Below are 16,378 nucleotides of genomic sequence, written 5' to 3' on the forward strand. Positions count from 1 at the left end.
CTGGCTGCTGCTCTTCCAGGTGCCCCTCCCACCCCCCCAAAAAAATCAGAGTAGTTTTTCAGCAGAGCTTGGCTTGAGGAACACCCTCTAAGTTGTCTCAAGTTGTTCATTTCCTATACCTTGAAAGTAGAACTTCTGTTTAGAAACAGCTTTGTGCCTAACCCAGCTCATTCTTCAGAGATGAAAAGGATTCCCATCCCTCACTTTCTTTTAACCATCCCCTTGATTTGTGATTGCTTTGGGAGTAGGTGCTGCTATTCAAAAACCTCATCAAAACAGCAGGCAGCAGAGCAACCCACCCCTGCTTTGTTTTGCAGGCGTATCTCAGAAGCAGCAATGAAAACATTTCCCCCTATCCCCTCTGCTTCTGGTATCTTCTCATAAGGCAGGGTGGGCAACCTGTGACCCTTGGTCTCTCATTTCATGCAGGTGAGCAAGGTGGGTGGAAGCAATGGAGGAATGCTGAGAGGGAGAGGGAGAGGGAGAAAATGGGGGGGGAGGGACTATTGCTATTATCTATGGGCCTGTTGAAATTCTCTTTCAGGACTGAAACCCAGACACCCAGACCGTGCAAGAAATGGCTGAAGGGGAAATCACGACATTCACAGCTCTGACAGAGAAGTTTGATCTCCCGATGGGGAATTACAAGAAGCCCAAACTCCTTTACTGCAGCAACGGAGGCCATTTCTTGAGGATACTTCCTGATGGCAAAGTAGATGGTACAATGGATCGAAATGACCAACACAGTAAGCTTTTACTTGCTTTTTATCAGTGGGTCTCAAACGGAAAGAAACCCTTATTGTGGTGGCCTATTGGGATGGACTTTGGTAATATGATGCCCTGAGCGAGGTCCCCAAATGTATCTTCTCAATTATGAATCTTCTCTGTTTTGCACCCCTTGTGCTTCGTGCCCTGTGCAGGGGAACCACTCACACCACCCTAAATCCAGCACTGGACATCTCCACTATGGAACCTTTGATCATTTGCCATGGAACTTGACTGTTTGGCAAAGGATCCTGGTGGCACATTCTAGAGTGCACTGTTGTGGGGGGTTTCTACTCGACCAATGAGAGCTGAGTGTAGCCTAGGACATGCCGAACACCAAATCCATAGCTGTCAACTTTTCCCTTTTCTTGTGAGGAATCCTATTCGGAATAAAGGAATTTCCCTTTAAAAAAAGGGAAACGTTGACAGCTACGCAAATCTCATTCTCCTCTACATGACAATGTAGCAAGCACTGATGTTTAAAGCATGCCAAAGGCTTCCCATCTATATGTGTGTGTTTTTAATGTGTGTGTCTGTGATAATTCAACATTAAATATGTATGCTTCTGTAAGTTAAACCATTCAATATAAACCACCACCCCTAAAACATAAATCATAGCTGCAACCACAGACACAGGTAGCTGAAAACCAAAAAGAACTGCAAGCCAGGAGATAATGGTTCGATTTGTGTGATCAATGGACATGTGTGCAGGACGTCTGAACAGAGTCCCTGCAATGCACAGAATGATCCTTCCAGATGATTGGGAATCTTGCACTTGGAGACAGAGGCTGCTGTGGGTCCAGCCACATATGCAGAGGCTTCATCCTGCTACATTTCCCTTACGTGTGTTGACTGATCCCACAGCCTGAATGCCTGAGATTCAACAAGATAAAGGCTTCAGCTGGTTAGGAGGATGTCTGCATTGTGCATCACAGTCTGTAGGTCATCCCCTGGCTCTTTCCATAGACCTCAGTCAGAAGCTAGTGTCCTGCAAGTTGCTCTGTAACAACCAATCAGCATCTCTCCCCTCCATTCTCCCATACAGTATCTAGTCAGAGAAATGTGTGGAGTGAGATCTCTTTGTTTAGCATTTCCCAACCCACTGCAAGTGGAGAAAATTCAGCGGGATACTGTTACACTGAACATGCCTTTTACAAGAAATTTTACTAGGCGAGGTGCAGATCTATGGCAGCGATATGTCCCTTATAAAGTCGAGCTCAGCCCTTAGCCTGCTTCAGCCAGCAGCATTACCATAGCAATCTCTTGCAAGTACTGTTAGTCTTGATTGTATAGCCTTATCCCTGCTCATTTTAATCAAACCTATTGAATAATTGCCCTCATTGGCCCTGTATATATTATTACATTTACAATTCCAAAGCACAGGGAACATGGTGCCTGTTCTAAACCTCGGAAAAAATGATGCCCTGTATCCCAGAACACCGAGGAAATCAGGCACTTACCTGGGCCTCATTTGTTCCAGGGCTCAGGTTCAAAATCATTAATTAGCATGAGTGATGGATCCTGGAATATGGGAAAGAATAAAATTGTCTCTGATCTTGTACAGACTGCCTTCAACGCATTCTCCCCCAGCCCCCAAAACTAAATACATACACTCGTAGAATTACGGAGGAGTACTTTAGAGTCTTTCGCGACTGGACTTAACTGTCAGGGGTCCTTTACCTTTACCTTTTACTTTACGCATAGAAGCCAGCGCCCTTGCCCAGTTTTCAGCTGACCGGCTTTGCAAGAGGTTGGATTACGTGACTCCTTGTGGTCCCTTCCAACTCTACAATTCTATGATTTTATGACCTTCAGGATGGGTCAAGCACAGTGATGAAAAACAGCCGTCGTGGCACTGGTGCCAACAATATTATAAAACACTTAAAGCTTACCTGCCCATATTTCCTACTTGACCATATCAATTTACTTTCCATGTTTGGGGACCATATACAGTACCCTACAGTAACTGAAGGTCCTATGGATAAGGAATGTGTTTTATCGCTCTTTTGTATAGGATGTGTTCTCAACACAAGATCCATTTTCCTCTCCCCCTACACAGCACTTCATAATGGATTCCTGAGGGAACAGAATCTGCTGAAATGCTTATTCTGTGCTTTAACATGATGGAGAGAGGAAGTGGGAAGGACGAAGAATGCATGGGAGCCAATAGTTTCCTCCTTAGGACAAGAACACTTTATTCCCTTACTGGGATTCAGTGCTTGCTCCTTGCGCCGTGTGTTCTGAAGAATGTCCTAAACTGACTAAACGGGGCTTTAAGAGAGACTTTATCCTTGATCAGTTAAGAGCAGCAGTTTCCCAAACCTTTGCCTTTCATGAATGTCCAAACTACAATGTTAGGAGCAAATGCATTGCTTCCAGTTTCGTCGTGGACTGTGTCACATGACTATTGTAATAAAGTACTTGTTTCCTACCCATAACACTGCAAAGCAGGAAAAAAATGAGCTTCTCGCCAGTGCTTTTTTTTCTGGGGGTACTCAAGGGTACACAGTGCCAGCACCATTTTTTCCTAGAAGAAAAGCACTGGGTGTTGCCCTGTAATGTGAATCAGTTTTCCCATGCTGCCTGATGAATATGGCCTAGTGTTTAGCATCCTTCCTCAACATCAGGGGTCAGCAAACTTACTGACCAGTGTCTCCAGCGCCCATTGCGCAGTGGGCCAGAGGGCAGAGGAGCGCGTGCCCATACGCATGCGCACACACTATTTCTGCCACACTTCCGGGTCGGAGGAGCACCGGAAATAGCTTGTGCACATGTGCACAGGCCTTCTCCGACCCGGATGTGCACTGGAAATAACACTTGCGCATGCGCACAAGCTATTTCCGGTGCTCCTCCAACCCGGAAGTGGGCAGCTGCGCAGCACAGTGCCGGTAAGAGTGGGCGGCGGCAGCGGGAGGCGGTGCGGGCCGGATAAATGAGTCCCTCGGGCCTTATCCGGCCCGCAGCCCTTAGTTGGGCACCCCTGCTCAACATGATGCCTTTCAGATCTTTTGACCTACAACACCCTTCAGACGTGTGTGTGTCATGGTGAAGATGCTGGACTAGGACCTGCCAGACCAGGACTCAAATCCTTCCAGAGTCACTAGGTGACCTTGGGACAGTCACAGTCTCTCAGCTTAAGCTGCTTCACAGGGTTGTTGTGAGGATAAAAACTGGGGAGGGGCGAGAACTATGTACATCATCTTGTGCTGCTCAGAGGAGAAATGGGATAGAAATGTAATAAATGAATGAATAAAACCGCCCACCGCTCACTGGGCTGGTTGGGACTGATGGAAGCTGTAGTCCAAATCATCTGGCAGATGCCAGGTTGGGGAAGGGGTGTGTGTGGATAGCTCAGAGTGTGGTGAGGATAATGCCAAGATTTGCAGGTACAATCCCTGTATGGGACAGTTGCATATTTCTGCATTGTATGGGGTTGGACTAGATCAGTGGTTCCCAACCTTTTTTTGGCCATGCCCCACCTGAGCATCTCTAAAATCCTGATGCCCCACCCCACTCCATGACATATAATTCCTATTACTCAAAAAGTGAAATCCTTTTCATGTGGCAGAAGCCTAAAAGGCCTGACTCATTCTCGAATTGCTGCCCTTAAAAATCCAATTGCCCCCCTGTGGGGCATGTGCCCCACGTTGGGAACCACGGGACTAGATGACCCTCAGGGTCCCTTCCAACTGTACAATTCTACGATCCAAGGCAGCTGTGGAACTCTACCTGTATCTATGTCATTAAGAAATGGCTCTTTTCTTTACAAAATCATACATACAGATGTATGGCTTACGGCTCCACCCATGCAAATCTGCGTTTTGAAGTTCCAACGCTATTACGGTCACAAAATGCTTGGGAGGCTTGTGGAACTCCTTTGCCCCAGGAAACTGGCGGGTGAGATTGGCAGCTTGATACTGGAAGATAAGACAGGACAATAAGCTCAACTGTTGTGATGGTATAGCAGCTCTGACATGCATCGTGCTCCCCTGTGCACTGGAACACACACTTGCAATGCACTGATTTCACAGGAGGAGCCTCTTCCTGCCCTGTGTGTGTACTCTGTGCTGCTGCGCACTTACTGGAATACAGCTGGGCTCCCTGCTGCAGGATGTGCTGACAGGAGGCAGTCAGACGCGCTCTCCAAATTCTAAGAAAAGCACCTTCTTCTTTTTTCCTTCTTTTTTAAAGGAAAGCCACAGGAATATGTGGTTTCCCTCCCCTGCCCCAACTTTGCTCTCTGGTTTGTTTCTGAAGTCAGTTTATGGCAGAGGTTTAATTATAAATGCCATTTACACACTCACACTCTCACACACACGCTCAACAGTGGACTGAGCGAAGATGATCTCATCCTGAGTAAACATAGCAAAGGACAGACGGGAAGTCTCTAACCCAGAGTAAACTGGCATGCAACCTTTCAGAAACCCTGTTCAAGCAACAGAGGTAGGAAAGCAAACAAGGAGGGAAATCTGCAGAAGGCACACAAGCCTGCCTGCCGTTTGCAAGGAACAAGCTGGGCAAGATGCAGGAGGAGAGACATGCTCTGAAATACAGAGGTCCACCCCTCCCGACAAGTGTATTTGCTAACACCTCTCTCTTCTGCAATACATAGGCAGCACCAGCTCCAGAGCCACATTTCTGAGTGGCCCCACTGCACTGCCATCATCACTGAACAGCCCCTGATGCTGACCTTTGGTGTCAGCCCTGTGTAGCTAGCTCAGCATGCAATATGGGGTCTGGGCTTGCACTGTTTGAAAAGAGAGCCCCCTCATCCCACAGAGAATCCTTGGGTCAACTAGTTCCAACTCCCTGCTCAGAACATGGTCTTCATAAGGGCATAACGTCTTCCAAACTTAGCAGACACACAAAAGCAGTTACATGGCACAGGGGAAATATGTTTTGTTGTTCAAAGTAAAGCCATCAGTCAGTCCCACTGCCTTCAGGGAGTTCTGTGGACCTCAGAAAAGGTTTGCTGCTCACAGCAGAACATAAAGAATATGGCAGGAACTCCTCTACCATTAATTGCAGAGATATCAAGAATAGGCTTCAGAGGGGATGTAGTGCCAGTCAAATTTCTTATGTTGAGAGTTCACTTCATCAGATGCCCTGAATGCCATCCTGAGTTGGCAAGTATACACACATAGATAGATAAATATTTTAAGCTGAGATCTTCCCCACTTCACAACAATATTGTTTTTATGCACCGGAACACACACTCACAATGCACTGATTTCACAGATAGGTGTGTGTGTAGAAGGGGAAGGGGAACATTGTTCAGAACAAAGAAAAACAGAATCCACTCCAGACTTATGTGTTTTACAAGAACTCCAAGAGTCGCCCTGGAAGCAGGTGCAAAAGACCTGCACTTAGATTTTAAGAACAATGTCCTGGCAATATTCTGCTCCAGTGGGCAGTACAGCTGCCGCATTTTGCACTAGCTGCAGCTTCCTGACCTACCACAAGGGCAGCCACACATGGAGTGCATTGCAGTAGTCCAATAGGCTACCAGCCCATAGTCAGTCTATTGTGGTCCAGAAATAGCTTTACCTATCTTATGTACCCTAGCTGGTAGAAGGCATTCCTAGCCACTGAGGTCACCTGGGTCTAGAAACAAAGATGGATATAGAGGCACCCCCAGTCGACTAACCTGGTTTTTCAGAGGAAATACAACCCTATGCAAAGCAAGTAATTGATAAATTATCTGGACTCGGGAACCACCCAACCACAGTGCCTCCGTCTTGCCAAGATTCAGAGTCAGTTTATTGGTCCTCATCCAGCACACCACCAAGACTAAATTGTGCACAGCCTCCCCTGATTCAGATGTTAACAAAAAGGGTATCATCAGCATACTCGTAACACCTTGCTCCAAATCTCCTGATGACTGTTTCCAACTTCATATAGATGTTAAACAGCATTGGGGACCAGATAATACCCTATGATACCCCACAGCACAACTGCCGGTGGGCCAAAAGTCAACCACCCAATGCTGTTCCCTGAAACTGACCCTGAAGATAGAGTCAGCTGGCAGTGTTTATTTTTCCTCTTACTTTCTATTATATTGGCAAATATTTTTTGTTTTAAAAATGGAGTGGGGAGAAAAGCGGGGCCATATTCTATTACAGTGGTGAGAAACATGTGGTCCTACAGATGTTGTTGAACTCCAGCTCCAATCAGCCCTGACCATTGGCCATGCTGGCTGGGGCTGATGGGAGCTGGAGTCCCGCAACATCTGGAGGGCCAAAGGTTCCCTGCTCTATTGTGTATTCTGATCATCTGGTATTGAGGGGGATGCTGCTTATGTACACAGAGGTCCCATTTAGCCACCACCACCAGATGCTGGAGGTCCTCTCCTCCATGAATTTGTCTAATCCTTTTGAAAAGGCCATATAACACAGTAGCCATTGCTTCATTTTTGTGGTAGCAAAAGATTTTCCAGGCCTTCCCAGTGTCCAGCTGTGTTGTAACAAGGATGGATTCCTACTCCCTAATAGGTCAGCAAGCTGTAAGAGGAAGAACAGCTATGAACTAGGAAAAGCATTAGCTCCATGTGAAAACACACACACACACCCCTCCCACCATGCATCACTGGCGCACTATAGTCTTCTCAATGATTTCTTCCCCCCCCCCTCCTCAGAAAAATGTTGCGTGTAGCCAGTGTTGCTTTCTAAAGGGTGTATGTTTGCTAGCTTGTGCCAGAAATGAGCTTAGCGTAAATGAGCTATTAAACTTGGACATCCTGATGAAAAAATATTTACAGAGGAAACTCCTTAAGCGGGTATGTGCCAGCGGAATAACCCTAGTTACAGAGGACAAGTCTTGGGCTGACGACGTAAGTAAACTTGGGTGGTGCCCTCACTTTCCACAACCTATTGAACTAATCTTTGTAATGACATTTGTACAGGGCCAGAGCCCTGACTCTGTTGAAGTGAACAGAGCCCATTTACATGGAATGATGTGTACAAACAGCAATTGTTTCTTTTAGTGATAAGCAGTCCATCCTCTCACTCACACCACAAAACAGCCACAAAAGCAGAAAGAGGTCTTCTTTAATGAGGCATGGGCTGCTACTAGGGGAAACATAATCTTCTCTTTCACCCCTTCCTCTCATGCACGCACTCTCTCTCTCTCCCTCTGTATGTCTGTGTTTGCACACATGCAAATCCTGAACACACTTGCCTCAGAAATAGTCATGCTGAATTGGATGAGCAGACATGAACAGGGCTGCTGTACAGGGTGGTGGATTGCAACCAGTGGCACCACTGCCAGATTGTTGCTAGGTGTCCCTTTTAAAGCAAAGTAAAGAAAAAATGGGAGACAGAGAAAGGAAGCAAGAAGATCGTGGGAGACAGAGAGAGAAGGTGGCTAATGGATATCTATGGCAAAAAAACCCATACCTCATTGTTAAAGGTAAAGGTAAAGGGACCCCTGACCATTAGGTCCAGATGTGACCGACTCTGGGGTTGCGGCGCTCATCTCGCTTTATTGGCCGAGGGAGCCGGCGTACAGCTTCCGGGTCATGTGGCCAGCATGACTAAGCCGCTTCTGGCAAACCAGAGCAGCGCACGGAAACACCGTTTACTTTCCCGCTGGAGCGGTACCTGTTTATCTACTTGCACTTTGATGTGCTTTCGAACTGCTAGGTTGGCAGGAGCAGGGACCGAGCAACGGGAGCGCACCCCGTCAGGGATTCGAACTGCTACCTTCTGATCAGCAAGTCCTAGGCTCTGTGGTTTAACCCACAACGTCACCCGTGTCTCCTCACCTCATTGTTACTGACCCCAAATTACCCACTGGAGTTTGTTATATAAAATAAAGGATTGGTTTAATAATTTTAATATAAATAAAGTCAGTTTTCCCCTGACAATATTATGTAATTTCCTCTCTCTTTCTCTGTTTGGTGTTTGTCATGAGTTGGGCATGAGCAGCCAACTTTTTCTCAAAGACAAAGTCATTAGAGGATTCAGCATCATCTTTTATCTTGCAAGATCACATTTCTTAAAACAACAACAGCAACATGAATATGAATTAAGAATCGTTACCCGCAACCTCCCATAGGAAGCAGTTCTTGTTTTCATAAATGGCTGTTGGCTGCAATTCTCACATCTACTTGTAGCTGTGCATTCAGAGCTACTGCACAGCCCAAGTGATCCTGGAGGGTTGTCAAGTTCTCCTTCAGCAGGGGAATGGTTCATCTGATTGAGTCATCTGAATGTGACTTAACAAAATAATTCCCTGCCACTGGAAGAACCTCTGGCATGGGTGCATATTCCCCTTCATAACTTTTGTCCTGGCACACTGGGCTAGCCATTCTAACTTACTTTTTTCTGTGAGATGGTTCATATTTAAGGGGAGGCATTAAATGCTGATGACTGGTCCAGAAATGTGAAAGGAGTCATACCAAAAGACTAAATGATCCCCTCAGATTTGGATTTTATGCAACCATGGAGAAGAAGGAAACAGAGATATTTGTAATGAATGACTTTACAAAAGACTGGAAAGCTGAGCAAGGAACAGTCCACACACTGCAATAGTTTGCTGCAGGTCTCAATTGCTACACCCATGCCACATTCTTTTTTTCCTCCAAGGAGCTTAGAGAAGCTAGCACATCCTTTCCTACTTCTCTGGACCACTGCTTTACCTTCCTGCTGCTGTTCTTACTATTATTTTCTATTGCAGTTCAACTGCTGCTAAGTGCGGAAAATTTGGGTGAGGTGTACATAAAGAGCACAGAGTCTGGGCACTACTTGGCCATGGATGCCAATGGCCGTTTATATGGCTCGGTAAGTATGAGGTTTCTGTGGGACTGGGACTGGGGGAGGTTTTGAGGTTTGCAGATATATTGTAGCCCACGAGCAGCAAATAGACATTGTTTGTTGTTTTTGCAGCTGGGTTGCCACATTTTGCCCAGCTTTATTTCTGGAAAAATAAATAAAATAATGAGAAGCGATGTTCCAAAATACTTCCAGATATTGGATTTCGTATTTGGAAGGAGCAATGCTGCTTCTTCCTCCAGCTGCCAAATCACAGAGGGTGATGCCATTAGGGACACTGAGCCAAATTTAACCCTAGGATAAACAAGCGTCAGAGATGTTGTATGTGCTGTTCACTCAGCAGGCTGGAGTGGTGGAAGGATAGAGAAGGGGCTGAAAAGAAACAACCCTGCAGAACAACAGATAGGTGGAGCCAAAAAGTTAGTGCTGCCATCTTGGCTGTTGCTCAGTGGCAGAGCATCATAGTGGCAGGCAGAAGGTTCAAGGTTCAATCTCAGCATCTCCAGTTAGGGCTAGGCTGACAAAATCCTGGAGCGCCACTGCCAGACAGTGTAGATGGACCAACGCTAAGCTAGATGGACCAGTGGTCTGACTTCCTATAAGGCAGCTTCCTATGTTCCATCCAGGTTTCCCAATCACATGGATCAACACAGAATCAGAGAATTGCAGAGTTGGAAGGGACCCTGAGGGTCATCTAGTCCAACCCCCTGTGATACAGGAATCTCAGCTAAAGCATCCATGACAGATGGCCATCCAATCTATGCTTAGAAACCTCCAAGGAAGGAGAGTCCGCAACATTCTGAGGGAGTCTGTTCTGCTGCTGAACAGCTCTTACCGTCAGAAAGTTTAGATGGAATCTCCCTTCTTGTAACTTGAAGTGACTGGTTTGGATGCTACCCTCTGGAGCACGAGAAAACAAGCTTGTTCCCTCTTCCATATGACAACCCTTTAGATATCTGAATATGGCTGTCATGCCTCCTCTCAGTCTCCTCTTTTCCAGGAGAAACATTCCCAGCTCCTTCAAGCTCTCCTCATAAGGCTTAGTTTCCAGACCCTTGATCATCTTGGTTGCTCTCCTCTGCACACGTTCCAGCTTGTCAACATCCTTATTAAATTGTGGTGCCCAGAACTGGACACAGTATTCCAGGTGTGATCTGACCAAGACAGAATAGAGCGGTACTATTACTTCCCTTGATTAGGACACTATACTTCTGTTGATGCAGCCTAGAACAGCATTAGCTTCTTTTGCTGCTGCACCGCACTGTTGACTCAGAAGGGCACTTCCAGACTCTCACTATCAGTCACACTGCAGCAAATGTAGGCTGCACAATTAACACACCTGTTTTCCCCCAAAAACCAGACTTTTCCCAATAAAAAACGTGATGGGGAAATGCACCGAAAAGTGTGAGAGAGCACTTGCTTGATGCAGAAGCCGGCACCATCCTTCATTGCTGACGGAGAACTCAGCTGCTTCATTTGCTTCCCATTATGAATGCACCTCTCTCTTTCTCTTTTCTTCAGCAGTTGCCAACGGAAGAGTGTTTGTTCCTGGAGAGAATGGAAGAAAACCATTACAATACCTACACATCAAAGATGCACGCAGATAAAAACTGGTTTGTCGGCTTGAAGAAGAATGGGAAAAGCAAACTGGGACCGCGGACTCATTATGGCCAAAAGGCAATCCTCTTCCTTCCCCTGCCAGTTTCACCTGATTAGATAGTTTCCCCACGTAGCAAAATATGTTCCTTAGACCGAAGCAGCCAGTAGACTTTTCCCTTTCCTTTCCTTCGATTCTCCCTCCTGCTGGGGAACATGAAAAAGATGTGGGAGATGGGGGAAATGCAAAGCAATTCCATAAAACATGCATGTATACAAGCAGAGTGCACAGGCATCTCAGACGCACTGCCTCCAAAATGAACCAGGTCACTTAATAGTCATACAACAGAACGTACCTTGGTGTTCAGCTTCTACGGTCATATATGTAGCAAAGCTCCCCTTTTTCTGAAACCCGCATTTAAACCATATGATCTAACTTCCAGACAGCTTTTTCATAATCCTTGTGTATCACATGGAATCATAATCAACAATGCTGAAGCTATCCTATTATTTAAAACAAATTTAACTGTGTGCTTATAGTACCAGGATCCTTGCTTCTTAAAAAGTAACATTGCTCTGGTTCTTGGTAATATTTCTGTAATATATATTTATTTATTAATAATACTGTATACAATCTACATTATTAGGCCATTTTAACTGTAGACAATCAATATTGTGTATATTACATAAGACCAGTGCTTTTTTTCCTGGTGGGGACGCAGGGGGACGCATACCCCTAAACATTTTGTGAATCTAAGTTTGGCCTCGTTGAGGGGCAGTATTTCAATATGAGCAGGAAAATGAAAGTACCCCTAAACATTTTTTTAAAGAAAAAAAGCACTGCATAAGACAAGATCTCGAATACTTTGGCAAGGAAAATGAGCAAACACAGAACAAATATAAAAACACAGTGGAACATTTATATACAAATGTAACTCCAGTTGGAAGCAATGAAAGTTTAACCATGAGCCCAAATCCTGCTGATTTCAGTGTGGCATTAAAGATGTGGTCTGCACTGTGCTGATGGTGACACTTAGCCCCACCCCTCAAGACCAGCACAGTCTGTTGAGCCCCAGAAAACCCCAGGCAAACCAGAGATCTGGAGCTGGCAAGGCCCACAGGCCATGTGATAAAGGCCAGCACTGCTTATGGGTAGGTGCAGCCATCATAAGAGCCCCCAGTTAGGACGAGTGTTGCAGCTGGGCTTGGTGCTCCAGGCTGATGGGGCTTTATTCCACCAGTCACCGTTACATGATCAGCTATGTCAGAACCAATGAACAACGTGCTCTTTGGTTGCCTGATGTTTTGGGGGAGTGGTGGGGGCAAGGAGCTCTGGTAGAAAGCAGATTTCCCTAGGGAACAGACTTAGAGAAGTGTGATAGGAATTCATTGTTCATCTGCAGTCATATTTTGCCACATATTTCATATTTCATTTACTTGCTGCAGGCATAAAAACAACCAGCTTAACTGTATGCAATGACTGTGTGGTTAAATAACTGAATTTCCAACGACCTTCTAAGAGAACTTGCACTTTTCTCTGTCCTTGCAAGATACATGGAACCTTGTTGTGATTTGCAGGTCATATCCCAGGTTTCGTGACCTCTTTAAATTCCATTGATTTCCACAATTTTGAAGGAGGGTGGGCCTGTTTGCATGCCATTACTGTAGACTCTAGATCATTATAGGGGCTGGAGAGATGCTGCATTCAATGTTGACTAAACACACAAAAGTGGGAGCAAAATAATGCACTTTGGCCCTGACCTAACCCCCCCCCCCCATTCCCAGCTACATGCATTCAGCATCATTTCTCAAAAGAGCCTATTTATCTGCCTACAATACAGGCATAAGCTCTATGCTGAAGGAGAGGACAAGACTAATAAACATAACATCTGAATGTAACATCTGCACATTCTAGAGTGGTTTGGGGATACAATTGCAAATTGACCAGTTGCAAAATGACAGATGAATCGCTTTCTTCCCTAGGTATTAGTACTGTAATCTGTATTATTTTACTGAATTTCAAAAGCTGCTTGATCAGCCATATATTTGGCATGCCACAGTTTTTAGTTCCAAGGGAGGTAAACTATGCTATCTTGCTGTTCTTATTTCCGGATTTCCCAGTGTGTTTTCCACAGCAGCAAAGCATGCAGATTAACTTCTGATTAAACATTCTGCCTTTCCTGAGTTTTATTTTATCATTACTAATTACATTAATTGTCGCTTACTACAAACATATCTCAAAGTGGCATACAGTTATAAAAGCATACAATAGAAAATTTAAAGTGTATCAAAAAACAAAAATCAATTGGCTAAAAGTGCTCAAATCAAAGCTTTTGTGATACACTAATTTGCTGGCAATCTGTTTTCTGTTGTACCTCAACATATCTGGCACTACCAAAGGACACCCTCAGTGCTTCCCCACTGTCAGTTCCTACATCTCACACCAGTAAGGGTTATTCATGTCATTACTTGAGTGTTTCCAAAAAGTCACACTTGGTTCCAGAACAAACCCAAACATAGGGCACTCTGTGTTACCCATTGGACCATCTGCTCCTAAACCATCACTGCAGGTTTCTGAAATCCTTTAGGCCCATTTGCTAATAACATTCCTCAATAGATGAAATAGTGGCCTTTTTGCAGGGATGCGTTCTTGTGTCTCATTATTTTCTTGCTTTGATTTGGGACAGGCCTGGGATCCTATAACAACCATAGGTGCAAGGGGTGGAGAGAGATAGGCAGATTTGGCTTAGGCAAATGCATAGAGGGCAGGTCTATCCCTCAGCAGCTTGCTGTTGTTTAGTCGTTTAGTTGTGTCCGACTCTTCGTGACCCCATGGACCAGAGCACGCCAGGCACTTCTGTCTTCCACTGCCTCCTGCAGTTTGGTCAAACTCATGCTGGTAGCTTCGAGAACACTGTCCAACCATCTTGTCCTCTGTCGTCCCCTTCTCCTTGTGCCCTCAGCGGTACCACTACATTCAGTGCCAAGGTGTTGGAGAAAAAAACAGAGAACCGTCTTCCATTGCAATACTCACATTTTTAATGGGAGGAAAGTGACAGCCACCTGTGCCAATAAGCCCACCCAAAACAACTTGGAATAATTGCCCCAGTCCTGGGTCCCTCGCATTCCAAGCACTAGCTCCAGATGTTGCAAGGCTGTGAGCTAAGCTGCATGCGACAAGGAAAAGCTTCCCAGCATCACTAGCCTGGTATTTGTGAACAGGAAGGATTTCAGATCAGACTACGGTGATAATAGTCTGGGCCGTGGCTCAGTAGTGATCTGCTCTGCATGCAGAAAGTCCCAGGCTCAATCCCCAGGTAGGGCTGGGAGAGATTCCCTGCCCAAAACCCTGGAGAACTTCTGCCAGTCCGGTTCTCAACCTGTGGGTCCCCAGATGCTGTTGGACTACAATTCCCATCATCCCTGAGCTCTGGCCTTGCTAGCTAGGGGTGATGGGAGTTGTAGTTCAACAACATCTGGGGACCCACAGGTTGAGAAAGGCTGGTTTAGACAGCCCTGAACAAGATGGGTCAGGAGGCTGACTGAGCATAAGGCAGTTCCCTGTGTTCCTGTCCTGAGCTTGAGCAATGCCTACCTACCAAGTATTTCCACAAGGGGAAAAACAACACGTGTCAGGGTGCAAGTCCAGTTTACCTAACATCCTGTCTCTAGTCCTAGCATGTGGGAGGTATTTCCAGGATAGCAGCTAAAGGAAGGGTATGTTGTTATTTCTTGGACAGAGGACAATTCAGGAAATCCGTTCCTGTCCCAAGATAGAAACTTTTCCTCAGCAAAGGAACAGAGTTCCACAGAACCAGAGTCTGCGAGAAATATGCCTCTGATTCACAAGGCACTTTTCTTATTTGCTGGAAACTTCTTTTCTCCAGTGTGTACGTGCAGGGTTTTCTTTTCTTTTCTTTTTACTGCTATAAGATACAATTCAACAGTACTACATTGCAGCAAGCACTTCGTTTGTCAAATGAGATCAGTGTTTCTTTCCCACCATTCTGTTTTTCTTCTGTTTGTAAACTCCTGCCAAATTTTCTTCTCGCTTACTCCTTCTCTATAAGACCCCCTCCCTGTTCCCAGTCATCATCCTCTCCGGGGATTAAGCGTTTCTGTTGAAATGCCCAGCTGTCTTTTCTATCTATGTGCATTTGCTCCACCTGGCCTGCTGGAGACTCTCATCTGATGTAATCCAACCAAGAGGCGCTTCCCTGCTCTGTTTATGCTCCTCCATACAGACTTATACAAACTGCTGGGACAGGAACTGACCATGAGCTTGTCCGTGTTTCCACTTGTGGACTGCCTAGAAAATGCGGATCCAAGCAATTTTCTCCTTGTCCTGCTCCTTTCCGAGGGAAAACCTGCTCTTTTGCGATAGATTGGAACAAATGGCAATCCCAAATCAACAGTGTTGTACTATAATTATGCAATAAAACAGTGTTGTACTATAATTATACAAAAAAATTATACAATATTTATACAATAAAAGGGTGGGGAACCTCTGGCCACAGATGCAAACTTCCCTATGACAATACATCCTTAAACAAAGAAAATGGTTTGTCAGGAGAAGGCTAGATAAGAACCCTTGCCCCCTGACCTCTACTTTTATGTATGCCCATTTTTGCTTTGTTTATGTAGAGGAATAGTCAATAAAACCCATGGTTTGAAATGGTGCAGAATGCATCCTACAGCCTGATCTGTGCCTTCCTTGAGCTGAGACTTTATTCTGAGTAGATCAAAGCAATACATGCATGCAGACTGTAGGCATGTTTTGAAAATGCTTAAGCAGCAAAAACATGGATCACTTCATTCAACAGTGCAGTTATTTTTTGGCTAGAAGACTTACATCAGGACACTTGTGATTGTATGAATATGCACCTGTCGGTTCTGCAGTGCAGTTAGAAAGCAGGTATCCAAATATCTTAGCCCTCTTGGATATGAGCCATCCTTTCCATAAATGACTTAGCATTTAACTCCATAATTCATTCACCTTGATAAGGTTCATGTCCATTAACCTGATGCCGGAACAGCTTAATTTTGATGGATAATAGCTGGAAGCCCTAGGATTAAAAGAAGTGCAAGGACACAGCGGCAGCAACTTTCGCAAAGGACCAAAACTGTGCACTAAAATGCAAATGGAACTCTTGGTGCCACAGGGAAAAGGCAAAGGAAAGTGCAAGGAAGTCTTTATGAAAGGAAGATACAGTAGTAGTACAGAGGTTAACAGATTTGGAACATGG

The 16,378-nt window shown here is 45.2% G+C and overlaps 1 protein-coding gene across 4 annotated transcripts in view; it reads left to right on the plus strand.

Annotated features, from left to right (window-relative positions):
* Positions 1–13,330, plus strand: part of FGF1 (fibroblast growth factor 1) — a 51,858-nt gene extending 38,528 nt beyond the window's left edge. For 2 of the 4 annotated variants that reach the window (XM_083487934.1, XM_083487935.1), the window contains 3 exons: positions 545–746; positions 9,442–9,545; positions 11,058–13,330. In XM_083487934.1, coding sequence (XP_083344060.1) covers positions 578–746; positions 9,442–9,545; positions 11,058–11,252 — 468 coding nt within the window. In that variant the 5' untranslated portion in view covers positions 545–577 and the 3' untranslated portion in view covers positions 11,253–13,330. Of the gene's footprint in view, positions 1–119; positions 430–544; positions 747–9,441; positions 9,546–11,057 lie in introns of those variants that run through there. The other 2 variants (XM_083487936.1, XM_083487937.1) reach the window with 2 other exon arrangements.
* Positions 13,331–16,378: the final 3,048 nt, after the last annotated feature.

Source organism: Podarcis liolepis (genome assembly GCF_965112155.1).
Source record: "Podarcis liolepis genome assembly, chromosome: 2".
Lineage (NCBI taxonomy): Eukaryota > Metazoa > Chordata > Lepidosauria > Squamata > Lacertidae > Podarcis > Podarcis liolepis.